This window comes from Astatotilapia calliptera, chromosome 3 (genome assembly GCF_964374335.1).
Source record: "Astatotilapia calliptera chromosome 3, fAstCal68.1, whole genome shotgun sequence".
In the NCBI taxonomy this organism is placed as follows: Eukaryota; Metazoa; Chordata; class Actinopteri; order Cichliformes; family Cichlidae; genus Astatotilapia; species Astatotilapia calliptera.
In genome coordinates this window covers 6847435-6874420 of record NC_137424.1, presented here as the reverse complement: position 1 = coordinate 6874420, position 26986 = coordinate 6847435, and the positions used below count along the sequence as shown (strand labels likewise).

General features: G+C 42.3%; 2 protein-coding genes across 5 annotated transcripts in view; both read right to left on the bottom strand.

The window, feature by feature from the left end:
• Window positions 1–26986, bottom strand: part of LOC113011595 (NACHT, LRR and PYD domains-containing protein 3-like) — a 604422-nt gene that overhangs the window by 135571 nt on the left and 441865 nt on the right. For 2 of the 4 annotated variants that reach the window (XM_080296957.1, XM_080296955.1), the window contains exon 5: window positions 24579–26367. The exons of the other annotated variants lie outside the window; for them this stretch is intronic. In XM_080296957.1, coding sequence (XP_080153083.1) covers window positions 24579–26367 — 1789 coding nt within the window. The remainder of the gene's footprint in view (window positions 1–24578; window positions 26368–26986) is intronic. 4 annotated transcript variants of the gene reach the window in all.
• LOC145426137 (stonustoxin subunit beta-like) lies at window positions 449–20253 on the bottom strand. The gene is made up of 4 exons (XM_080299662.1): window positions 20243–20253; window positions 19856–20029; window positions 19551–19642; window positions 449–7650 (listed from the first exon to the last, which is right to left on the bottom strand). Exons 1-4 carry the CDS (start codon window positions 20251–20253, stop codon window positions 7061–7063), a joined length of 867 nt encoding a protein of 288 aa, XP_080155788.1. The 3' UTR covers window positions 449–7060.

Genomic DNA, 26986 nt, shown 5'->3' with positions numbered 1-26986 from the left:
ACATGATGACACAAAGGAATCAGCAGTGACAAAGATGATGCTGAAGAGAAGCACACACTTCACACATATAACAGAGCAGTGCAGTTACACACACCTCTGCTCGACATCAGGCCTCAAACAAAGACACAAAACACTAACTTGACTCTAAACAGAAGAAACGAGCAGCTGTTTCTGTTCTGTGCTTATTTATATTTGACACACATGCTTCTCTTTGTGCAAACACACATCGCACTATAAGGGTAACCTCGCACACAATGATTGGACAGCACAGTGATGATGCTGGGAGATCCTATACGCAGCAACACAGAAACACTGAGAACTTTAAACAATGATGGAAAGTGTTATAAATGACTTGTTGGCCTCTGATCTGTCACAAACAGCTGAAACGTGTCTCTCATGAGTCACATGAAGGTTTTTGACAGAAAGGACAAAAAGTAGCTGCAGTCAGTTTGTGTCATTTTTATATTTATTCATCTGGGAGAAAAATCTGAGGGACATTAAAATGTGTTTTCAACAGAGACAAGAACATGAATATAACAGAACAGGTAAATGAACATGTTTCAAGTAAACAGCTGGACTGATCAGGTCCAAACACAGAGTGATAAACTTGTCAAACAGCTGTCATATCTTTATATAGAAGCTCTTTATAAATGCTGCTCACTGCAGTCTGTTTACTAATAATGTCAAAGTGTTAGAAACACAGAAACATCAGAATGGTCTTTGTTCACAGAAACCTGTCTGGGATCCTTTGTTGTTCTTTTGATGCAGAGTTACATTATAAATATAAAGAGTTATTTCAGAGTCTCATCAGTTTTCCTGCATGTCTTTATTTAACACATCAGCAGGGCTGAAGCTCTCATGTTAAACACACACTGATCTATGGACACGTTCATGTGTTTCTAACAGAACCAGGCTGTTATCAGCCTGCACTAACATTATGTCACACACACTGAATGTAACAGTGACAGTTTACATCATCACACAATCAGCTGTGATTGTTTCACTGTCATCAAACGAGTCAACAGGAAGTAGAATCAATAGAAACCAATCATTTCCTGACAGCATGTCTGATGGAAATAAGTGCAGATTATGTATGAAGTCTAACTGCACACAGTAACTGTGTTACAATAAGGACTTAACAGCGCCCTCTGCTGGAGTGTTTCAGTACTGCGTTAACTACAATACACCACCTCCTCCTCACACCACCTGCTACAGCTCTACTCTTCTATGACTACAGTCATCCACAGCACTGATGTGAGGTCACATGGTTCATATGTAAGGAGCACAGCTGACCTCAGGTCAGTTTAATGACTGTGAGCAGCAGCTGTGTTATTGTCACTGTGACAGGGAGACACTCTCAGACACAGCGCTCATGTCAGCTTGTTCTCATGCAGGAGGATCAGGAGCTCCATGTTTGTCTTTCTGTTTGAATCATGATGTGTTTGTGCCATCAGAGTCTGTCATGAGTACTCAGGGTTTCACAGCAGCTCTTCTGGATGCTGACGAGGACTCCAACCTCATGTTTCACCTCTCTGAGCTTCTGATGTCTGTGAACACTCGTGTTTCTTCTCTGGGCTCATCTGGACAAAAACACCTTTCTGTGTTTGGCTGCAGCCTCATTCTGACTGACAGGAAGTGTGTTATCCATGAGCTGCACTTCTGTCAGGAAGTTTCCTGCTGTGTTTCCTGTCTGTGGACAAACACGAGTGTTCCAGCTGAGGACTTGCTTCCTTCCACCTGTCCATACAGGACATCACGCTGTCTGCAGCTCTGTAAATGCAGCTCCAGGTCCTTCCACGTGCTGCTCTGTATTTGTGCAGTTTGTAGTGTGTCCTGGGAAACGTAGCACACATGGTGTTCTTCTGCTGTTTCCTCCTTTCACTGAGTGTGAAACACTGACGCTGTGCTGTTGTTCACAGAGGGGAGCTGATTCTAGCTGCAGCTGGACTCTGTCATCTAACTGAATGTGTTGGTGCTGATCACGGGGCTCTGAGGGGGGAGCAGCAGGAGGACTCTGGATGCTGACGTCAGTGTATCTGTGGAAGCTCCCACAGCGTGTCTGTCATTCAATATTGTGCTGTATATTGTATCTATGCAAAGATGAACAGACTGTGTGTTCACTGGTCTCTGTGCTGCAGCTCTGATGTCATCATCACTCCCTCCTCCACCCTCAGCAGTCCCAGCATGCTGCTGTGGTGCACCCCACCCTCACTCTACACCTGAGCCACAGACCACACCCTCCACCTCAATATACACCACAGTTTTCTCTGCTGTGGAAATGAGATCAGGAGGAAATCATCATTATTATTATTTAATAAACGCTCACATTAATGTGGGCTTATTTGTTTCATATTAGAAACATTAGTTGAGTGTTTTTAGTATAAAATGGTCAAAGTCCCTCTTTTTGCTCCTCCCCTCACCTGTGGATGGGCGGTGCTGTTACCGTGGTGACAGCTTGGATGTGTTTCAGTCCTGCCTGGTTATCACTGCAGGAATCTTTCACATTTATTACAGGTAATAACTCTGATTTTTCTGTGTATTATGAACCAAATGTATCCTGATACACACAGAGATGGATGAGCAGAGGTCACATGATGAAAGAACAAACATGGAGTCTTTGATTTATTTAGATATTTATTGATGAATGCAAACAAACCTGACACTGAACCATCGTCCAGCAGAACAAACCTGATCACATGACCTGCTGACCCAAACAGTGCAAAGCTCCATGGCAACAACAACAAACAGCCTCACATATGTTAACAGAGGCTGTTAGAAGCACAGAGTCTTTACAGTCTTTCTCCTGTTTGGACACAGATCTCTGCACATCTTCATCACAGTTACTCACAGACGTGCAGAGTGTGTGGATATCAAAGCTAAGTTTCCACCATGTTTGTAGTCTGTACTGGGACTCATGGAGCATCTCTCTATGAGCACTCAGTGCTTTAAACAGTGAGTCCCAGTTTAACCAGCAGCCTTCACACCACACATCACACAGACATGGAAACTTCAAACCTCAGACTGAAGACACCATCAGAAATAAACAGATTGTGATGAAGATGAAGAACTGGACCAGTTTGCTGTGGTTTCTTCTGTTCCTGTCAGAAATAAGAGTCTGGCAGCACTTTGCTCTCCTTCCACATGTTTAAGGAGGAAGTGAAGAAGAGCGAGTGAGTCGTCTTCCTCTGTGGGCCCAACATCAGGCAGCAGCCACGTATTTTTAAAAACCCAGCACACTGCTTCAGAAACACTGAGTCAGGTGACCAGAGTCATGTGATCAGTGAGGTCTTCACTCAGGACGTCACTGCTTCAGGACCTGATTCAGAGGTTTATAAGGACGTGGATCATTGGTGCTGATGTTGTGTGAGAGCTGGTGAACCATGGGGAACATAAATAACAACCAGGCCATCAGCAGTTCTACCCCCAGCTCTAACACCTACATAATACACTATACATATAGTTATTGTTAAGGTTCAAATATTGAGGAAGGAGAGTACAAACAACCAGGTCCAGAAGAGCTTGGTCAAACAATTGATTTTAATGAACACAGGCGTGGGGGGACCAGCGCCGTACGCAGACAGCGCTGATCTCCGACTAATCAAAGCATAAACAGATATTTTATACCATCGGGGTTTGAATTTAATGACGCCCCTTCAACGTCACACAGATACATACATACATACGTCAAATCAAAACCACAATGACTTTTAACACAGTTTGAAAAGAACATTATCTTCATGGCAGATGTTTCCTGTCAACCTTTTGACTGCCGCTTCTCCAAAACCACAGACCATGCTCTGCAGTAAGATACCACTTCTGCACGCCCGCAGTTGCAAGCAAACATGATTAACCTCTCACCTATAACTGAATGTATCTACTATGTGTGTGTGTGTCACGACCTCACTTGGCACTCTGTGTCACCTCTCACCTACTAACGCTCGCAGTCAAACAGAGGCCACTCTCACATGTGTTAGCAGTTTACTAAAACTATATATGTAGTATATTGAATAAATGTTTGAATCAAGAACCTCTACTAGAAGCTTAATAAAAGAATATAAAAGTATAAAAGATAATAATGAACAACCTGGTTATTCAAATAGCATCATCCACACAGCTCCTCAGAATAAGCTGCACTTACACTCTGCTTTTAGTTTCACTTTTGCAAAAGCACGCTCTGCAAACCTGCAGTTTCCTGTCAAGACTTTGCACAGAGTGTCCTCAGAATCAACAGAATCAGCCCATACACACTTAAGATTATAACAAGCACTCAAAAGCATTTAAGATCATAGATTCAACTCAACAGTTTAAAGTGGTTATAACTGCACCTGTAGTAAAGGCTAATTGGGTACCAAAATGTTTAAACATCTGAATGCAATATCAATGCTGTAGATTATATTATTAATGCAATGGTAATGATGATGATTATTAACAGTAGCAACAAAATAATTTCCCTGATCTCCACATTATATAGGTTATAGTATGTTATATATAAACGTAGCTGAAGCAGTTTCATTTGTAGCTTCACGCTGCACTTCACATGTTTGTCCACCAGATGGCAGCACAGAGGCCTGTGTTGGAAAGCTTTGAGTAATGAAGCGTTTTCAATCCAAGCTTCAGAAAGCTTCATGTGGTCATCAAGGAAGCAACCAGGAAATATCTGCTGTGTGTAAAAACAGCAACACAAGAATCCAGGATGAAGACAAGAAACTCAAAGCTCACAAAACAGGTGGAGCTAATTTTGTGACGTGTTTCTGTAAAAACACCACAGAAGTGAATCATCAAAGTTTCCATGTGAGCTGATGATGCTGCTGCAGAGTTTCTGTGAACCTCCTGTGACCCCGCCTCCTCATACAGAGACATCTGATTGCTCTTCAAACTGCATCACGTGGACACATGTGATTGTGTGTTGTAGTATTGATCCCAATGCTGGTATCAGTCCTGGATCAATAACACTGGATGGATGCGTTCAGCATGGAGCCCCTGAGCTGTGTTACAGACAAACATGGAAACTGACAGGTCTGTGTCATTCACAGTCTGTAACACTTCTAAACAACAGAGGCTGACCCAAGTGCCTCAGAGCCAGGCACGCTCACATCACAGCTCTCTAAATAAGCCAGTTTCAAAATAAGAGCTGAAAGCTGTGTTTGCTTGTGTTAGCTTATTATTGTGGAGACTAACATTCAGTGATCATGTGTTCAGACTCATAATGATTACTCTCAGAAATCCTGATCTTTGTATTTACTGTGTGTTGGATCAATAACTGAGATTCATGGTATCACACAGCTGTGCTGCTGCTGCTGATGTCAGCACATCTGGAACAATACGAGGTATCTGCTACCAGACTGAGCAGGACGTGAGACCTGTGGACTGTTTAAAGCTGTCCCTCCACAGCTCACTCAGACCTGATCCACACCTCAGTGATATTCTCTGACTTCCTCAGTAGAGACAGAAACCATTCAGATCTGGGACCATCAGCTGACTGATGATGTCACACAGACTGTGTTTTTCAGGAACAGTGATTCTGATGTGAGCCTGCTAGCTGACAGCAGACCTGATGAAAGCACATGTTCACATCTGTGAGGACAGACTGGACTCTTTGACTGCACCTTGGTTCTCCTCAGAGGTCTGTACAGGAGCATGTCCACCCCCACTGAAGATCTCAGTCACTGTGAAACATAGAAAGCTGCTTGTGTGGCCTCTGCCTCACATGTAGATACAGCTACAGGTTTCTCTGTCAGTCAGACTGAAACAGTGTCCTGATGCTGCATCATTCAGCTCTGTGCCCCAGTCAGCATCACTGGGAGCTACCAGTGTTTCTGCCCTTTTCCTGTAACACTACACTCAGCACAGGCTCAGCTGGTATCCAGTGTTGGACTTTGGCTTCAGCTGCTGTGATAGATCCTCTAACATAGATCAGCTCTGCTACATGTTGTTAGATAAGTGCAGCTGCTGTCATGTCCTGATGTTTCTCTGGCTCAGCAGCTTCTCCATCAGAGGTTCACATGGAGCTGATCCAGTATCTCCAGTAACTGTGTTCTGTGCCTCACTGGTTCATCCTTCTGTCTGTGTGACGTCAGTCAGATGTTGAAGTTAAACTCTGTAATCTTCACTGTGTCACAGAGTTCAGTGAGTCCCGTTATTCACAGTATCAATCAGATCATCAGAGAACAGCTGATCAGCAATCAGTGGTGCCAACAGCGCCTCCTGTGGTGAGAGGATGCAATAATGCAATGTAGCATTTTTCCACTCAACACTTGCAGTCATGGAAACTGTCTGTTGGATCTGTGTGACGTTGCTTTCTTGGTTAGAGTTCCTCACAAATGTCCAGATGATTCTTCTAATGAGGCGTCGACCATGTTTGCAGCTCTTTGGAAGAAAACGTCGCCCTTTGCCATCCTTACTTTTCTTTGACTTCTTCAAATGCAGCTGAACTCCAGCTGGTATTTTCTTGGACTTTGCAGCTGTTTCTGGTCATCAGTTCATTCCTGCAAACCTCTGAAGCTGAACAACAATGATGCTGCATTGCTGGCTGATCCCAAAAGGTTGATTCTGTTCATCTGGACCTTTTCAGAAACGTTTGCTCACTGATCAGGTGACTTCTTCAGTCTCAGCTGACTGCAGCTTTACAAGCTTACAAACAGCACATTTGCACAATGACTGAAAGCAGCAGCACCTGATATATATGATACTAATATAATACATATACATATATAATCCATACTAATGATGAAGGAACTGAGCTCACAGTCCATTGTTCATTCAGTGAACTACTCAGTTTATTTTGGGCCTCAGAAATGCTCACTCTGTTTGTACATCACTGTCAGCAATAGACTCATTCTGCTGTGTGGACAGGAACACATGTGACATCACTTCCTGTTTGTTTGTGACTGAAGAGGAAGAAGTTTACAAGGAATCATTTAGAAGAGTTTCAAACATCAACTGCTTGAATCCATGAATCTGAAAACGTGTTTGTGAGTGAAAGAGACAGACATGTACAGACTGAACTATCTGTTCAACAGTCAGAGTGTTTCTGTAACAGGAGACACTCTTTACACTCCACTCAGCACAGGGACACTGAGGAACCACGAGACAAGACCATAAACCCAGGATAAAGAGTTTGAGTGAATGTGGTGTTGAAGGTGTGGAGGTGGATCAGAGTGTCAGAGGAGACTCTGTAGAAGGACAGAGTGCCAGCAGGACAGTCCACATACACTGCTGCTCTGTTAGAGACAGAGGAGGAGGAGGAGGAGGAGGAGGAGGAGATGGATGTTTGTCTATTATTGTGCCAGACATAACCAGGACCACCATCAGAGCAGCTCAGACTCCAGGACTGATCATTCCATCCAAACCCACAGTCATCACCGCCTCCTTTCCTTCTGATGCTTCTGTAACTCACTGATATATAAACGTTTCCTCTCCACTCGACCTCCCAGTAACAGCGACCAGTCAGACCATTTCTACACAGCAGCTGAGGAACATCAAATCTGTCTGGATGATCAGGATATGACTGAACCTCCTCCACATGTGTCACCTTCCTGTTGTTGTCAGACAGTTGGAGCTTTGTGTTCACTGTGTTTGTGTCGATTGTGAGTTGACAGGAATCTGATGGAGAGAACAAACACAATCCAGCTGCAGTTATTGATCCATCATCTGTTCATTGATTGACACTTTGATGATGACTCCTGACATGATGAAGATGGTTGAATGTGTGCTGCTTTGTTTTCATGAATCCCATTAAAAACACACTTACACTTCCTCAGACCTGGTCTCAACCATCGGACTCCAGCAGGCTCCACCCTGAAAGGAGGAGGGGGGTCAGAGCAGCACAGTCAGCATGCACACATGGACATTACATGGCTCTCACACACACACTGTTACACACTGAGCTCAAAGCTCGGCTCCACTGTTTTATTCAAAGAAATCTACATTTATTTATCAGCACATTTAAAAACAGCTTGAGCCAAAGTGCTGCACAGAGTAGAGAGAAAATAGGAAACATACACAGTAATGACTATAAAGACTGGTCAGGATTGAAAGCTACAGAGTACAAATGTGTTTCCAACCGGCTTTTAAAAATGTCCAGTGTTGGTGACGACCTGATGTGAAGGGCGACTGTTCCAGAGTTTGGCTGCAGCCATCGATAAAGCTCACCTCTGTTTTTACGTCTAGTTCTGGTCAGAAGCTGCTTATCTGCAGACCTGAGGGCTCCACTTGGATTCTTTTGTTAAAGAGAGATAAGATGGAGCCAATCCATTCACAGATTTAAAGACAACCAGATCTGGAAGTGGATTCTACCACGTACTGGTAACCAGTGGAAAAAGCTGGTGATGGGTCGTCTAGCACAGACCCACCGCTGGAACCAGACAATTGATGAGGGAGAGAACTGTGACAGCGCCGTTCCTTCACTTGACCTCAGTCGCTCTCGTCTGCTCCCTCGTAACACTGCTCTTTATTGAGCTTACATGAATATGCACAAGTTCATTATGACGTCTTACACAGGTATGAACAAAGAGTACCAGTCTGTGTGTGTGTGTGTGTGTGTGTGTGAGTGTGTCTGTGTGTGTGTGTGTGTGTCTGTGTGTGTGTCTGTGTGTGTGTGTGTGTGTGTCTGTGTGTGTCTGTGTCTGTCTGTGTGTGTGTGTGTGTGTGTGTGTGTGTGTCTGTGTCTGTGTGTGTGTGTGTGTGTGTGTGTGTGTGTGTCTGTGTCCGTGTGTGTGTGTGTGTGTGTGTGTGTGTGTGTGTGTCTGTGTCTGTGTGTGTGTGTGTGTGTCTGTGTCCGTGTGTGTGTGTCTGTGTGTGTGTGTGTGTGTGTGTTCCAGATGTGACCCTGTGACCCCAAAGCTGGTGCTAAGAGTCCAGCGGTCCCCCTAACAAAGGGCTCTTATACTTAACCAGACACAGAGTAGGTGTCCTCCTACACCAGGGGTCTCAAACTCGCGGCCCGCGGGCCAATTGCGGCCCGCAGGACGATAGTTTTTGGCCCCACCTTAATATGAAAATGTAATGTTAGTTTGATAATGTATGACACTTTACAGTGTTGTGGGCGGAGCTGAATTAACCCACCAATCAGGGTGGGATATGGATCTCAGGGGACACCAGCCGGGCTTGATGCAAGCAGGGAAACATTTCTCAATGAGTCAAAGTTCCAGCAGCGTTGCCCTGGAGTGTTTCTTTCTTTCCTGTGCCTGGCTGGCTTCCTCCTTTCTATTGGGCAAACGCCGACATTCGCCCCAGCGCGCTGCGTTCACAACACTTCAAAAAAAGTTGTTTTTTTAAGTTGCTGCCCAGCGGGACATTATACGTATATAGATTTATACACACGTCAGTGGGATTTAAAGTTATTTTTCCACAGAGAGAGATCTCATATTAACTCTCACAGTGATGCGTAGGCGGCGGGATAAAAGAAAAGTCATGAACTCAATGCAGCCCAATTTAGTCTGCAGTCACATAGCGACACCTGTTCATCGGCAACAACAGTCCCCGGTAACCCGGACTAATTATAGGGTCGCACCGTAATTTGTGGCTCCATGTTTTTATTTGCATCACTGCGTTTGCATTGCAGCAAACATGAACATTACATATATTTCAATATAATGTAAAAGCAGTCAAAACAACTAACATCAGAAACAGCTGATGTTATTTGTTATATGTCACGGTGTCATTTCCGCTTCTTTCTCCTGTAACAACAGCCCGGCGCCGTGAGCAGTCGCCTTTTTTGCGCTCGCTATCCCTGCACTTTCTACCATCTGCAAACGCCACGGTGTTCGTGTCGTCATGAAAGACATGAACATCGAGCGTAAAAACAAAGGAGACTGCTACCGGCTTTTTATCTGCCGATCGCCGTGCTACGGTTGCAAGAAAAAGAAGCAGAAATGACGTTCTCTACGCGTTGAGACGTTCCCCGTCCGTCGGCTAAACGCTTGATTGAAACTTCAATGCGACAGTGACACCAAGTAGAATTATAAATGTCACATAGCCCCAAACATGTCTTTTTCAAAGCCTGCGGTGAAGAGAAAGGTTGGTGATGAGCACCGACAATTTCAGGAAAAGTGGGAAATGCAATATTTCTTTGTTGAGCACAGGGGCACCCCGACCTGTCTTATTTGCACAGAGAAAGTTGCGCTGCACAAGGAATACAATTTGAAACGTCATTACACAACTAGACATGCTGAGCTGGATGCAAAATACCAGGGAGACGAGAGAGCGAACCGGGTTGCCAGTCTTAAAACAGATCTACTGAGGCAGCAAGATTTCTCCAAGAAAGCAACCAAATACAGGGATATATACATACAGGGAGTGCAGAATTATTAGGCAAATGAGTATTTTGTCCACATCATCCTCTTCATGCATGTTGTCTTACTCCAAGCTGTATAGGCTCGAAAGCCTACTACCAATTAAGCATATTAGGTGATGTGCATCTCTGTAATGAGAAGGGGTGTGGTCTAATGACATCAACACCCTATATCAGGTGTGCATAATTGTTAGGCAACGTCCTTTCCTTTGGCAAAATGGGTCAAAAGAAGGACTTGACAGGCTCAGAAAAGTCAAAAATAGTGAGATATCTTGCAGAGGGATGCAGCAGTCTCAACATTGCAAAGCTTCTGAAGCGTGATCATCGAACAATCAAGCGTTTCATTCAAAATAGTCAACAGGGTCGCAAGAAGCGTGTGGAAAAACCAAGGCGCCAAATAACTGCCCATGAACTGAGAAAAGTCAAGCGTGCAGCTGCCAAGATGCCACTTGCCACCAGTTTGGCCATATTTCAGAGCTGCAACATCACTGGAGTGCCCAAAAGCACAAGGTGTGCAATACTCAGAGACATGTCCAAGGTAAGAAAGGCTGAAAGACGACCACCACTGAACAAGACACACAAGCTGAAACGTCAAGACTGGGCCAAGAAATATCCCAAGACTGGTTTTTCTAAGGTTTTATGGACTGATGAAATGAGAGTGAGTCTTGATGGGCCAGATGGATGGGCCCGTGGCTGGATTGGTAAAGGGCAGAGAGCTCCAGTCCGACTCAGACGCCAGCAAGGTGGAGGTGGAGTACTGGTTTGGGCTGGTATCATCAAAGATGAGCTTGTGGGGCCTTTTCGGGTTGAGGATGGAGTCAAGCTCAACTCCCAGTCCTACTGCCAGTTTCTGGAAGACACCTTCTTCAAGCAGTGGTACAGGAAGAAGTCTGCATCCTTCAAGAAAAACATGATTTTCATGCAGGACAATGCTCCATCACACGCATCCAAGTACTCCACAGCGTGGCTGCAAGAAAGGGTATAAAAGAAGAAAACTAATGACATGGCCTCCTTGTTCACCTGATCTGAACCCCATTGAGAACCTGTGGTCCATCATCAAATGTGAGATTTACAAGGAGGGAAAACAGTACACCTCTCTGAACAGTGTCTGGGAGGCTGTGGTTGCTGCTGCACGCAATGTTGATGGTGAACAGATCAAAACACTGACAGAATCCATGGATGGCAGGCTTTTGAGTGTCCTTGCAAAGAAAGGTGGCTATATTGGTCGCTGATTTGTTTTTGTTTTGTTTTTGAATGTCAGAAATGTATATTTGTGAATGTGGAGATGTTATATTGGTGTCACTGGTAAAAATAAATAAATGAAATGGGTATATATTTGTTTTTTGTTAAGTTGCCTAATAATTCTGCACAGTAATAGTCACCTGCGCACACAGATATCCCCCTAAAATAGCTCAAACTAAAAACAAACTAAAAACTACTTCCAAAAACATTCAGCTTTGATATTAATGAGTTTTTTGGGTTCATTGAGAACATGGTTGTTGTTCAATAATAACATTATTCCTCAAAAATACAACTTGCCTAATAATTCTGCACTCCCTGTATTAAAGAGACTTTTTGAGTTGAGAGCAGAAGTGAAGCCTTCATGGAGAAGGATGGAGTTAGTGTTCCTGTGCTAACTGATCCCAAATGGCTCATGGACTCAGCTTTTCTTGTTGATATGACACATGAGCTTAATGTACTGAACAAGACGTTACAAGGCCAGGGGCAACTTGTCAGTGCTGCCTATGACAACGTGAGAGCATTCTCCACAAAACTGGCGCTCTGGAAAGCTCAGCTCTCTCAGACAAACCTTTGCCATTTCCCAGCATGCAAGGCACTCGTGGATGCAGGCACACCATTCAGTGCTGACGAGTATGTTGATGTCATTTTGAGGCTACAGGAGGAATTTGATCACAGATTTGCTGACTTCAAGACACACAGAGCCACCTTTCACATGTTTGCGGACCCCTTCTCCTTTGATGTGCAAGATGCCCCTTCTGTGCTTCAAATGGAGCTCATTGAGCTGCAGTGCAACTCTGAACTCAAAGCAAAGTTCAGGGAGGTGAGTGGAAAAGCAGACAAGCTTGGACAATTTTTGAGAGAATTGAGCCCTAGTTTCCCTCGGCTTTCCCGAATGTTCAAGCGGACCATGTGCCTTTTTGGTAGCACATACTTGTGCCAAAAGCTCTTCTCCACTTTGAACTTCAATAAGTCCAAGTACAGGTCCAGACTTACGGATGATCATCTTCAAGACATACTGAGGGTCGCAACTGCTTCCTCCCTCAGGCCAAATCTGGCTCGGCTATGCGAGAGGAAACGCTGCCAGGTCTCTAGCAGCAAGGAGTAGGCAAGAGAAGCCATGTTCAGAAGAACAGTTCATTTTCTACAGTGTTCCATTCATGTTCAGAAGAAGGTTATAGAACTGTTAATACAGACATTTCAATCTAAACAATGCAGATATAGAAGACTGAAAGAAACACACAAGTTCACTGACTAAAAATATCTTATTATTATTTTATTTATGTATTACAGATTGATTTATTTTCTTATTAATTCTTAATTTGTTTATTCATTTTTCATATTTTGTGTTAAAAAATAAAAATAAAGAGATTTGAGAAGATTGGAATTTTTTAACCATGCCTTTCTTGTAGAAAACCTAATGCGGCCCAGCCTCACCCAGACTCTGCCTGCAGCGGCCCCCAGCTAAATTGAGTTTGAGACCCCTGTCCTACACCATAAATCAGTAAGAGAGGGTACGACCTCTCTCATGGCCCCAAGTGGTGTGTGCATGCCAGAGCACTCTGGAAGGCACACAGAGTCTTTACAGACTACTAAGGATCAAACCTCTATCATCATGCAATCGATTATACAACTCTAAGCATATATGAGTAAATATTTCTAAGCATAAATGACAATCAACAATATAAACCTTACAGCTGGTTTTAATAACAGAATTGATTTGTTTCTCAAACGAGAAAGAGCTATCGAGAAACACTCCTAAATCTTTAGTTCTTAACTTTTCCAGTGGGCCAAGGTCAACATTATCTGCTAATGCTAAATAGGCTGCCGTTATTAACTAATGCTAATTTGACATGAATTAGCATTATGCACTAATGCTAACACTTACTTTTTTAAAAATGTGAGTAGCTAATGCTAACACTATTTCCCTTAACTTTATAACAATGTGAACGGCTAATGCTAAACACTCTTTTTCCTAGCATTATAACATCTGAGCTGCTAATGCTAAGTAGGCTGCCATTAGCACCTACGTCTAATTTAAGGCAAATACGCATTAGAACCTAATGCTCATATCGTTTTCCTTTGCTTTATAACAATGTGAGCAGCTACTGCTAAATAGCATTAGCTAATAACAGCAGTCAAATTTAATGCGAGTTAGCATCATTTGCATTATAACGATGTGAGGAGTTAATGCAAAGTATGCTGCCATTAGCGGCTAATTGTAATTAGGGGTGAATAAATATTACCAGCTAATGCTAATTGTTTTCTCTTCCCTTTTAACAATGTGAGCAGCTAGTGCTAGGTAGGCTGATGCTAGCAGCTAATGCTAAAGCTAAAGCTAATTTGATGTGAATTAGCATTACATTAGTGAGGAGTTAATGTTAAGTAGACTGCCATTAGTCACTAATGCTAATTTTAAGTAAATAGAAATTGACAGCTAATGCTAATACCATATTTTCTTGCCTTATAACATTGTGACCAGCTAATGCTAAGCAGGTGCCGTTATTAGCCAATACTAATTTGAGGTGAATTAGTATTATCCGCTTATGCTAACAATGTTTTTTCTTACTTTTTAACAATACTCCATTAGTGGCTAATTCTTATTTTAGATGAAAAAGCATTAACAGCTAATGCTCATACTGTTTGCTTTGTAAGAATGATAGCAGCTAATGATACGAAGTCTACCGTTATTAACTAATGCTAGTTTGATGTGAATTAGCATTTTCCGATAATGGTAACTCTTTTCCCCTGCATTATAACAATGTCAGGAGTTAATGCTAAGTAGGCTGCCATTAGGGGCTAACTCTAATTAGGGGTGAATAATTATTAGCAGCTAATGCTAATACCGTTTTCCCTTTCCTTATAACAACTTGAGCAGCGAATGCTAATTTGATGTAAATTAGCATTATATTAGTGAGGAGCTAATGCGAAGTAGGCTGCCATTAGCAGCTAAAGCTAATTTGCGGTGAATAAGCACTAGTAGCTAATGCTAATACCCTTTTCTCTTGTGTTATAATGATGTGACGTTAATGCTAAATAGGCTGCCATAAGTTACTCTTTTCCCTTGCATTACAACGCTGTGAAGAGTTTATGCTAAGTAGGCTCCCATTAGCGGCTAAAGCTAATTTGAGGTGAATAAGCATTAGTAGCTAATGCTAATACCCTTTTCTGTTGTGTTATAATGATGTGAGACATTAATATTGTTCTCAAACAACAGAATGAGAATGAAATATTGATTCTAACAGGGCCCATAAATAGCATTAGCCTATCAGCATTAGCTTATCAGAGTTTCCATCATGGTCACACAAATCCCTAGCAGAGCAAAGTGGCCTACTTAGCAATAGCTGCTCAAGTTGTAAAAAGCAAAGGGAAAACAGTAATAGCATTAGCTGCTAAATGTGCACTTGAGAACAAATCTATTGTGAATTCAGCTATAAATGTAGAGTTTGTCATTATTTAAGCTTCCATTTCCGAATGTTAGCTGCTCCTGTCTGCCTCTTTGTAACAAACACAGACTGAAATGATTCACAGCCTTGTTTCATCCTTCTGTCAGTGTCACTGACTGTCACTGTGACTGTGGACATACAGCATGGGAAACATACACATGGCTGACACTTTATTAGGTACACAGTGCCCACTATCTCAGGTATAGTACACCTGTGACCTAATAAAGTGTATCTAAAGTTACAAAATGTTGTCTCTGTCCAAATATTTATGGACTGTAGGTCTACTTTTAATGAAACTCTCAACATGAATTATCAGTTATCATTAATGTTCCTGCAAACAGACTCCTTGGAGACCCCCTACATAAATATCCATATACTATCCAGATACACTAGTGTGTCTGTCCCTGAAAATATTCCTGCATGTGTGATTGTTCATGTCTCATCTGCAGGAAACAAACAGGAAGTGAGTGAAGGGCACAGGAAATGTTTCCAGCTCTTCCTCCTCTATCAGACATTCTCTCCATACCTGAGAGTGTCCAGTCTCCAGCCTGGATCCTTCAGTCCAGCCGACAGCAGCTTCATTCCTGAGAGACCTGGATGATTGTAGCTCAGGTCCAGCTGTCTCAGATGGGAGGGGTTGGAGCTCAGAGCTGAGGCCAGAGAAGTACAGCCTTCCCTTGTGATCAGACAGCCTGACAGACTGCAGACACACAAAACAACAATCTATCTGTCAACAACTGTTTTCTCTTTGTCACAATAACATCTATCCATCCATTGTAACTTTATTTATAAGTGACAATACCCAACAGACAACAACAGTCATCTGAAGCTGTTTAACAGTGTAAGGTGACCGCCTCCACTGTGAGCAGCACTTGGTGATGGTGGGAAGAAGAACTCCCTTTGACACAAAGATCCTCCCAGTGAAAACAGGCTCCAGGAGGAGCATCTACCATGACTGGTTGCAGGGTGAGGGGAAAGAGAAGAGATGAGCTCAGAGAGACAAGAACAAAACAGAGAGACAAAAGTTAAGGACATGCAGTAGTGACATATAAAAGCATCAGGAGTGAAAAGAGGGGAGAAGAAAGCAGAGCATCATGGGAAGTCCACCAACAGCCTATAGCATATAGCAGCATAACTAAGGGATGGTTCAGGGTCACCTGATCCAGCTCGAACTATAAGCTTTATTAAAAAGGAAAGTTTGAAGCTGATCTTCAAAGTAGAGAGGGCGTCTGTCTCCTGAACTCAAACTGGGAGCTGCTTCCACACCCAGTCCAACATAGCCAGGCTTTCTTTGTGTTTGCTGCTTTGATAAAACCTCAAATCCCAGTCAGAGATGATGAGCATCATCACAGTAATGATCATTTCTCTGTTAACCCAGGCTTTCTGCTTCAGGATCTGTGCACGCTCACAGAACAAGGAGACCTTTAAACATCATTTCACTAAATGGATGGACTGAGCTCAGCCTACAGATGAACTGGTGCCAGAGATCATAAAGAACATCAAACAGTCAAATTCAACACTTTAATGGAAATATGAGATTAATGCTGCAGACAATCATGAACCTGCTGAATTCATGAACATCAAGAATGCAGCGAGTGGTAAAATAAAGATCTGACCTCAGTGTGCTCAGTGTTCCTGTCTATTCCTAACATATTCCTAACATGATAGCTGCACTTTAGAGCTCTAAAACTGGAACTGACACGTTTAAACTCTACATTGATTTTGATTTTTTTTATTGATTAGCATTCAAATATCTCAGTGAAAACAGAACAAAGATCTACCAGAAAGCAAGAAAGCATGAGACAAGGCTAATCAAAAGGTATTGGCTGAAGCATTGCTTATTACGCCAACCCTTTTCACAAAATATCTTTTTGCATGCAGCTCCTGTACACAGGGCTTGAAGCAAATAATAATAATAAAATAAACAAATAATAAAACAAAGCAAAAACCAAACAAACAAACAAACAAAAAAAACTTTCCACCTTAGTTAAGTAACTACATCAAATCAAAAGAATTAAGAGGGTTTTTTTTTTCTTTTGCTCTTTTCATTCTTGATTTATATATTTTTCTAATACTCTATTTTTAAACATGTTTTTAAACAAGGAAAATGAACTACACCTTTTTAAATCACTGTCATAACTATTCCACAGGTTAACTCCTCTAACAGAAACACATCTCTGCTTTATATTTGTCCTTATCTTGTTTTTTTTTAAAGAAATCTGTTCCCCTTAAGTCATATTGACTTACATGTTACTCAGTACATTCAGTTCTGACACTCGCCCACAGTCCCACAAAGGAAACATGGAGATCACATCAGTTTGTCACCAAAGTCTAATTATTCTAGAGGGCAGTGTTGATACAACTAAAGTTATTTTTAAGCAAAGTTGAGTTTTTTATTGTCGGAGTACTTCAAGTCTGAAGTATCACTTAAATGCATTACACGCTGTTGATGGCAGCAAACAAACCACCCAAACAAACAGAGGTGGGAGGCTTGGGCAGACTACGTAGGATCAGCTTGTGGGAGGAGTCAGGATAAAACCAAAGAAAGACAAGCTAACAAACACCACAGTGAAGTGAGTAGCTACAAACTGCAGGCCGATTAGTGTTGTTGAAGAAGTCGGTCTGAGAAACGTTCTTAGGATCAACAAATGACGGCATGTATGAGCCTCAAGACGCAGCATCACAAGAAGAACACATGAGCTGTAGAAAAAGGAGAGACTACGAAAGCCACGGCGTTACAACGTGCACCAGCTGTTGGTCTCTGGAGACTACTGGACGTAGCTGGGTAACCATGGTTACTTGGAAGTTACAGTACATGATATTAATGAAGAGTGGGAGCTGCGTTCTATAGCAAACAATTTGTTATGAGGTAATCAGCTGATCTTAGTTTAACCGGAAGCCCTTCACAATAATTGCAATGCCTTTATTTTGTACAACTACCATCAGTTCGTCTGTACTGATGGTAACTTAAAGTCACACAGATGTCGTTTAGTTTCTATAGTTTATGTAGTGGAAGTATACTACAGTACCCTGATCACTGATAGGATAGATTTATGTAGATATACACCTTTCTGTTTAACATTACTGCATATAACTGGATATGTAACTTATCTATTCATCTTATTTGTCATGTATTTGTATCGCACACGTGATCACAGCCACAAGAATCAATCAGTGAAAGAATAAAGTGCCTCAAACTGAACCTTAAGCTCCATTTCAAGTTGCTATACATCAATACAACCACTACAGCCTAAATTTTAATAATATGCATGCATTAAGTGTATAGTAATTACATAAATTGCAAAAAAGTGCAATAAACTACAAAAAAACATTTAAAATTGTTGTTTTTTAACAAATATTTCTAGTTAGAGAGATTTAAGAGGCTTATCCCTCAAAAACTGTAAATACAAAAAAGTTGCACAAAATAGTTTCCCACCACGGGACATTTATTTTGGTTGTCTTCATAGTTTTATTTTTGAAATACACCAATTTTTATATACTGCAGGAAAAACTAAAATAAATATTATAGTGCAAATTTGCAAAAAACACCATATGCATTAAAATAAACTATTTCCAGCAGTGCAATATGAGTCCTAAGTATCCCAGAAACGACACAGAAAGCTCTCTCTGCTGGGATGAACCACTGGAGCTCACCCAGTCATCCCTCTCTTTCTCTCAAGAAGAAGTGAAATAAATATATTTATTATGTTACGAGTCTAATATTCTTTAAATCAAACTGTAATGAATAAATCAAGCAAGAAGATTTGGTGGCTCCAAGTGTTGTAGATGAAAAGATAAACATCTCATTTTGAGAAATCAGCCTTTAAAATTAAGTACTGTGAATAAAAAACAAACAGCGAACCAATCAGCAGTCGCCAATATCCTCCTAATTTCATTCACAAAGAAATCAAATATATATATTATGGGCCCAAAGGAGCCTAACTCTTTAAATTAGGCAGTACATGAAGTATTTTTTTAAATAAACAAAGACATGACTATAACAACTTTTAGTAATTCAGAGTCCAATTATCCACTCAAATGTAAATAAAAGTTCACTTGACAGCTGTATAAAGGTTACCTGTTTATACAATAATATAAATCACATTTCAAATGATCATCTGTGGAAAAGTTTGAATCCTGACCTGAGAGTTTCCACTGCACACTGTGAACTCTTTAGTCCAGCGGACAGAAGCTTCACTCCTGAATCCTGCAGGTCAGAGTTACTCAGGTCCAGCTCTCTCAGACTGGAGGACTGGGAGCTGAGGACTGAGGACAGAGCTTCACAGCTTCTCTCTGACAGGTTACAGCCACTCAGTCTGAAAAATAAAAGACAATCTATAAAACAAGTACTCATGTAGAGTTTGTTAATACATTTCACAACATTAAATGTTGACTTTCTATTTTTAAAGGAAACATAAACATACTAAGATATAGTATCATATGGATGAACTTTAATTAAGAATTCTAAAAACTAAATGTTTTCTGATCTGACCTCAGAGTATTCAGTTTACAGTTTAAACGTTGTAGTCCAGCAGACAGAAGCTTCACTCCTGAATCCTGCAGCTTTCTGATACTCAGGTCCAGCTCTGTCAGACTAGAGGACTGCGAGCTGAGAACTGAGGACAGAGCTTCACAGTTTTCCTCTGAGAGTTCACAGATGTTAAGTCTGAAGATAAAAACATGAATAAAGATTGTTGTTAAAGTGTAATCAGTGTGCAATAGCTTATTGTATTGTGCTGAACAGGTTAGTAAAGCTTCACTTTAACTTGGAAATAAATAAAAATGCTATGAAACAAGGATAACTGGATAAAGATATAAACAAAAACAAACATCAAACACATAAACAAACAGAACTAAACAGAATACAAATTGATCTGACCTCAGAACATTCAGTTTGGCATGTGGACTCTCCACTGCAGCAGACAGAAGCTTTACTGCTGAAGCCTTCAGGCTGTTGGTACTCAGGTCCAGCTCTCTCAGACTACAGGACTGGGAGCTGACCACTGACAACACATTTTCACAGCCTTCCTCTGAGACGTTACAGCTGCTCAGTCTGTGAGAGAAAGGGAAAAACCACAACAAAAAAAACAAAGAATATATGTGATCAAATTAAATTTGTTTATATGATGAACCATTTTTTTTTTACATTTTATTTTAAACCTATGAGACCATGAGTGCTACCAATCCAGTGCACATGATTGGTACCTTGATGGAACCTTGCTCAGGGGTACCACAAGGTAACTATTCGGTGGATTCGACCCCTGACCTTATGATCATGGGGCGACCACTCTGCCTACTGAGCTAATAATTCTGTGTACACTATCATACAATATTAACTAAAACAATTATTTTAGAAAATTTTAGTAATTCAATAATCATTATGCTCATTACCTGTGTACTGTGAGGAACACTGGATTTTAAACACTAGCTGTATAAAACTCTTCCTGTTAAAGGTGCATATAAAGGAGATGAGCTGAAATCCTGTCTTCCTTCTCTCACCCCAGTTTTCTTCCTGTTAAAAGGGAGTTTTTCCTTCCCACTGTCGCCAAAGTGCTTGCTCATAGGGGTCATATGATTGTTGGGTTTTTCTCTGTATCTATTACTGTACGATCTACTGTACAATATAAAGTGCCTTGAGGCGACTGTTGTTGTGATTTGGCACTATATAAATAAAATTGAATTGAATTGAATTACATCCCATTTCAGGTACCTGGAACCTGAACCTTCTCTGGAAACCTGGGACACTGGCGGGTTTCTCTTGCTTACCTATCTGCTCATCCTCTTTCTTTCTGCTCGCATGATGATTTCCTGGTTGAGTTTGTAAAGACTTTTGCTCAGGACCTTCTTGCTGTGCGGCAACAGTGCTAACCACCGTCCGCTGTATGTTTTTCAGTCATTAAATCAAACCATGAAAGATCAACTTGCTTCTCGAGATGACCCTGTATGTTTTCGATTCCACACCAGGGTCTGCCCACTGGTAAGTTCGGGGATAAGGGTGGAGGATACTCACACAAACAAAAAAACCCCAGATTGCAACTCCAAGTCTCTGTACTAGTTAACCAGACCTTTCAGGCTCTTGTTCAATCAGAACCTCATGGAGTCTGAGTTAGCGAGACAGTTAAACATCCCTCTATGCGCCCTTAATCCGCCCATTCCCACTAAGTCATTAAATAACCGAGTGTCCCCTCACTTAACTCACCGCACAGAGCCTGTCACCCTTGGCAGGTCAGAGGGTAATCAGTTAGAGTCTGTTCTGTCATTCAAATTGCCTTGTTTCCGCCCGTCCACCGGAACCATCAACCAACACTGAGACTGTTTTAGATCTCTCCTCTGTGCCCACCAAATGTCATGATCTTCAGGAAGTATTTAGCAAAAGTAAAGCGCTTTCACTGCCACCTCACAGACCACATGACTGTACCATAGAACTCCTCTCTGGCTCCACCCGGCCTTCTAGCTGGCTGTATAACCTGTCTAGACCTGAGTGTGCGGCTATGGAAAAGTACATTAAGGAATCCCTCGGTGCAGGCATAATCCAACGATTGTCATCTCAAGTTGGAACTTCTTTTTTGTGGGGAAAAAGGATGGCTCTCTCTGGCCATGCATTTACTTCAGGGGCCTCAGTGATATTACCATCAAGAATAAGTACTGTTAAGGTTCAAATATTGGGGAAGGAGAGTACAAACAAACAGGGTCCAGAAGAGCTTGGTCAGACAATTGATTTTAATGAAATACACGCGTGGGGGGACCAGCTCCGTTCGCGGACGGTGCTGATCTCCGACCTAATCAAAGCATAAACAGATATTTTATACAATCAGGGCTTGAATATAATGACTCCCCCTCAACGTCAGATCCATTTCATACATAGGTCACATCAAAACCACAATGACTTGTAACACAGTTTAAAAAGAACATTGTCTCTGTCTTCATAGCAGATGTTTCCTGTCAACCTTTCTGATTAGCGCTTCTTCAAAACCGCAGACAATGTTTTTGCAGTGAGCGAGCACTTTTGCAAGCCCACAATTACAAGCAAACATGATATGTCACGACCTTACGTGGCACTCTGTGTCACATCTCACCTATAAATGATTCTCTCTGAGTGTGTGTGTGTGTGTGTATGTGTCGTCCTTAAATGCTCTCTCATCTCACCCGTTGCACTTCTGACCTTTCACCAGAACAGAGGCTTATCTTTACATGTAATCCTCAAAATAACCTGCACTTAGACTCTGCTTTCGGTTTCAGTTCTGCAAAAGGCACACTCTGCAAACCTGCAATTTCCTGTCAGCCTGTGGCTTAGTCTTTCTGAAAGACACACACTGTTTAAACATCTGAATGCAATATCAATACTGTAGATTATATTATTAATGCAATGGTAATGATGATGATTATTAACAATAGCAGTAAAATAATTTCCCTGCTCTCCACAGTACCTATTACCTCATTAGCTCTGCTTTCAGGCCATTTCACAGTGCTACAGGGTTTACAAAACCCCACCTCCGCAACGCTTACCACTTTTTCCAGATCAATCAGGGAGACAAGTGGAAGACCGTTTTAAACATGCCATTGGAGGACTACGAGTATTTGGTCATGCCGCCTGGGTTAACTAATGCTCCCGCAATGTTTCAAGATTAGTTAACAATGTCCTCCGGGACTTCCTTGACAGGTTCGTATTGGTGTATCTGGATGATATACTCATTTTTCCCAAAACCTGCGAGGAACATCAGTCCCATGTCCATGCTATTTTTCCAACGTTTGCTGGAGAATAAACCTTATGTCAAAGCAGAAAAGTGTGAATTCCATTCCTCATCAATAACTTTTTTCAGTTACATTTTGGCACGGGGGCAGGTGAAGGCGGATCTGGCAAATGTGAAAGCTTTCACAGAGTGGCATACCCCTTGTACCCATTGTAGATTCAAGAAGCATCTCCAATGGGTTTTGGGAATAGCAAATTTTTATAGACTGTTCATTTTCAACTATAGTCAGGTAGCTGCACCACTCAAGTCTCAGCATGCATCTGGTCCCCCAAAGCTGAAACTGCATTCACCAAACTTAAGTATCTGTTCACCACGGCGCCTTTTTGGTTCACCCTGATCACAGTTATCATTGCAAAGGCGGACACATCAGAAATTGGAGAAGGGAGAGGTAAATGATGCCAAGTGAAAGAGAATGCTTTGGGGGGGGGGGTCATGCTGCTGTCATGGTCTGTGTGAGCGGCGGTGGTTTCCCACTAGACTCTGGTTTCTGCCTTTGGGTGAAGCCTGGTCAGCCTGTCCATTGTCCACACCTGACAGTAATCTACTAGGCTGAATATAACATCAGCACTCCCAATAACTCTGCTAACCTCCTAATCCTCGGATCATCTACTCACTCTTGCAGTTCAGTCACGTTTTCCTGGATGCTGGTCTTCTTGATTCACTCACAGCCACATTAATGCCTTTCGTCTCTTAGACTTACTGGACCACTTGGCCTGGATTCAAAGCTAACAAGTACTCACCCAGACCTCACCACCTGCCTTCCCCAAGTTGCTTTCCGACTGCTGACAAGTAAATGGTAAATGGACTGATTCTTATATAGCATTTTTCTACTCTCCCGGAGTACTCAAAGCGCTCTATACAACATGCCACATCCACCCAATCACACCCATTCTCACAAACACTTTATCTGAACTTAGTGCTTTCTAAGTACATTCACGCACATTCATACTCTGATGGATGCATCGGAGAGCAAGTTGGGGTTAGTATCTTGCCCAAGGATACTTGACATGCAGACTGGAGGAGCCAGGGATCGAACCACCAACCTTCCGATCAGTAGGTCAGATCAGACCAGCTTTACCTCCTGAGCTACAGAAACCCCAAATAAGACATTGAAGATAACCTCGTTCACTTACTGTAACCTCCACCAGTGATCTTTCTGATGCTGCTCTACCTCTGTTACAGTGACTCAGATTACCATCTACCAAGACCCATTTCCGGAAACCTACCACAGAGCCCACTTCATGCTCACAGCTTCAAGTGCTTGACTTCCGCCATAGTTCACAGTTCATGTTAAAAAATTCCAAGTGTCAAGTTCCTGTGTGTAAATAAAGCCTTCACGTCTAGTAATATTCAGTTCCTTCACCTTTGTCTGTATTTTGGGTTCACCATGTTGTTCTGGCCACACCGAGGTAACAGATTTATATTTGAAAAACAGAGAGACATGGGGGATTGCAATAAAGATGAGACACAAACCAGACCTTAAAATAAGAACATCTGAAAACGATGTAGGTGCAGTCTGGTAGCTCAAGTATTTGCTTTAAAAAACAGAGCTAGACTCCTGGTTGTTGGAGACAAGTGAACAACTTGAGGATAATAAACCTGTCAGAGGGGCTGAAGGATCAGAGCTCATGTTCTTATAGGCTGGGTCTGGATTGTGCTTTGATTCGAGTTGAAGACAAAAATATTTCAGAAATGCTGACATGTCCTGCTGGAGAGAAATATTTAAAGTATCATGACTATTTTAGTGACTATTTTTTAATTTTTCTAAAGTGGTAGTGTTCTTTGAACTGAGCACCTCTGATTTATTTCCCATGATTTTAAGAATGAAGCGATGAGTTCATGTTTACTTACAGAGCTTTGTTGGAGGCTTTGACCACTGGCAGCAGCCTCAGAAGAGCCTTCTCTGAAGCAGAGTATTTCTTCAGGTCAAACACATCCAGATCTTCTTCTGATGACAGTAAGATGAAGACCAGAGCTGACCACTGAGCAGGAGACAGTTCATCTGTGGAGAGACTTCCTGATCTCAGGGACTGTTGGATCTCCTCCACTAGAGAACGATCATTCAGTTCATTCAGACAGTGGATCAGATTGATGCTTTTCTCTGCAGACAGATCCTCACTGAGCTTCTCCTTGATGTACTGGACTGTTTTCTTATTGGTCTGTGAGCTACTTCCTGTCTGTGTCAGCAGACCTCGTAGGAGAGTCTGATTGGTCTGCAGGGAAAGACCCAGGAGGAAGCGGAGGAACAAGTCCAGGTGTCCATTTGGACTCTGCAAGGCCTTGTCCACAGCATTCTGGTAGAAGTGTTTCTCTGCAGATTCTCTTGTTTCAGACTTCTTGGAGGTTGTCTGTTGTTCTTCCAGCAGATTGAGTCCAGAGTTGATGAAGGTCAGATGGACATGAAGAGCAGCCAGAAACTCCTGAACACTCAGATGGATGAAGCAGAACACCTTGTCCTGGTACAGTCCACTTTCCTCTTTAAAGATCTGTGTGAACACTCCTGAGTACACTGAGGCTGCTCTGATATCAATGCCACACTCTGTCAGGTCTGATTCATAGAAGATCAGGTTTCCTTTCTGCAGCTGATCAAAAGCCAGTTTTCCCAGAGACTCAATCATCTTCTTGCTCTCTGGGCTCCAGTGTGGATCTGTTGCAGGTCCTCCATCATACTTGACCTTCTTCACTTTGGCCTGAACCACCAGGAAGTGGATGTACATTTCAGTCAGGGTCTTGGGCAGTTGTCCTCCCTCTCTGGTTTTCAGGACACGCTCCAGAACTGTAGTAGTGATCCAGCAGAAGACTGGGATGTGGCACATGATGTGGAGGCTTCGAGATGTCTTGATGTGGGAGATGATCCTGCTGGCCTGCTCCTCATCTCTGAATCGGTTCCTGAAGTACTCCTCCTTCTGTGGGTCAGTGAACCCCCTGACCTCTGTCACCCTGTGAACATACTCAGGGGGGATCTGGTCTGCTGCTGCAGGTCGTGTGGTTATCCAGACGTGAGCAGAGGGAAGAAGATTCCCCCTGATCAGGCTTGTGAGAAGTACATCAACTGTGGTGGGCATCGTAACATCAGTCACAGTTTTGTGGAAGTCCAGAGGAAGTCGACACTCATCCAGACCATCAAAGATGAACACAACCTGGAAGTCTTCAAAGCTGCAGATTCCTGCTTCTTTGGTTTCAGTAAAGAAGTGATGAACAAGTCCCACCAAGCTGAACTTTTCCTCTTTCAGCACATTCAGCTCTCTGAAAGTGAATGGAAATATGAACTGGATGTCCTGGTTGGCTTTGTCTTCAGCCCAGTCCAGGCTGTATTTCTGTGTTAAGACTGTTTTCCCAATGCCAGCCACTCCCTTTGTCAGCACTGATCTGATTGGTTCATCTCTTCCAGGTGTGTCTTTAAAGATGTCTTCTTGTCTGATGGTTGTTTCTGGTCCGTCTGGTTTCCTGGATGCTGTTTCAATCTGTCTGACCTCATGTTCATCATTGACCTCTGCAGTCCCTCCCTCTGTGATGTAGAGCTCTGTGTAGATCTGATTCAGGAGGGTTGGGTTTCCTGCTTTAGCGATGCCCTCAAACACACACTGGAACTTCTTCTTCAGCTTAGACTTAAGTTTAGGCTGACACTTCTGAAGAGCATCTGAATCAAAAAAAGGAAAAAAGAAGGAAAAGTACAAATCTGGTCTGAAGGAGCTATCTGACGTACTTTGTCCTTTGTTGAGCCTATCATACGTTTTAGTTTTTAATATACTTATTCTACCAGAAAACCAGAAAAAAGGGGCTACAGGAATTCCTAAATGTAATTCCTGAAAACAGCCACATTAAATGTTTTGAACCTACACATCTGTATTGCTTTGCAGCTTTTCATATGTACCTGATGCCAACATGTGCAGGCTAAACAGGTTTCTGCTTTCTGTGCCTCTTCTCCAAACTTTGTCACCAAAAATAACAACACTGCTATGTTATTTAAATAAGCATCTGAGAGAGATTCAGTAATTCACATTTAATTCTTGTCGTAAATTACAATGGCGAAAGATAATGTAAACCCTTTCTGGCCACACTAAACATGTTCCTTCTCGTTTGGCTCTTGGCAAAGGCAGTCGAGTTGTCTGGGCTCGGGAGAGCCCGAGTGCCCTGGAGGGACTTTCCCTGCCGGATACACGATGGACGAGTGGCAGACATGGAGGATCGTGTGCCTGGCGGGACTGTCGATCGAGGACGCTGAAGATATGTACCTATTCGGAACCATGATAACAGGG

Bases quoted from the DNA above. Each gene is read 5' to 3' on its own strand.
- LOC145426137 (XM_080299662.1), bottom strand. The intron at 19,643-19,855 runs GTCAGATCAATT...TTTTATCTTCAG, and splicing joins GCCAAACTGAATGTTCTGAG to ACTTAACATCTGTGAACTCT. The intron at 7,651-19,550 runs GTATCAGAAAGC...ATCAATGAACAG, and splicing joins TCTGACAGAGCTGGACCTGA to ATGATGGATCAATAACTGCA.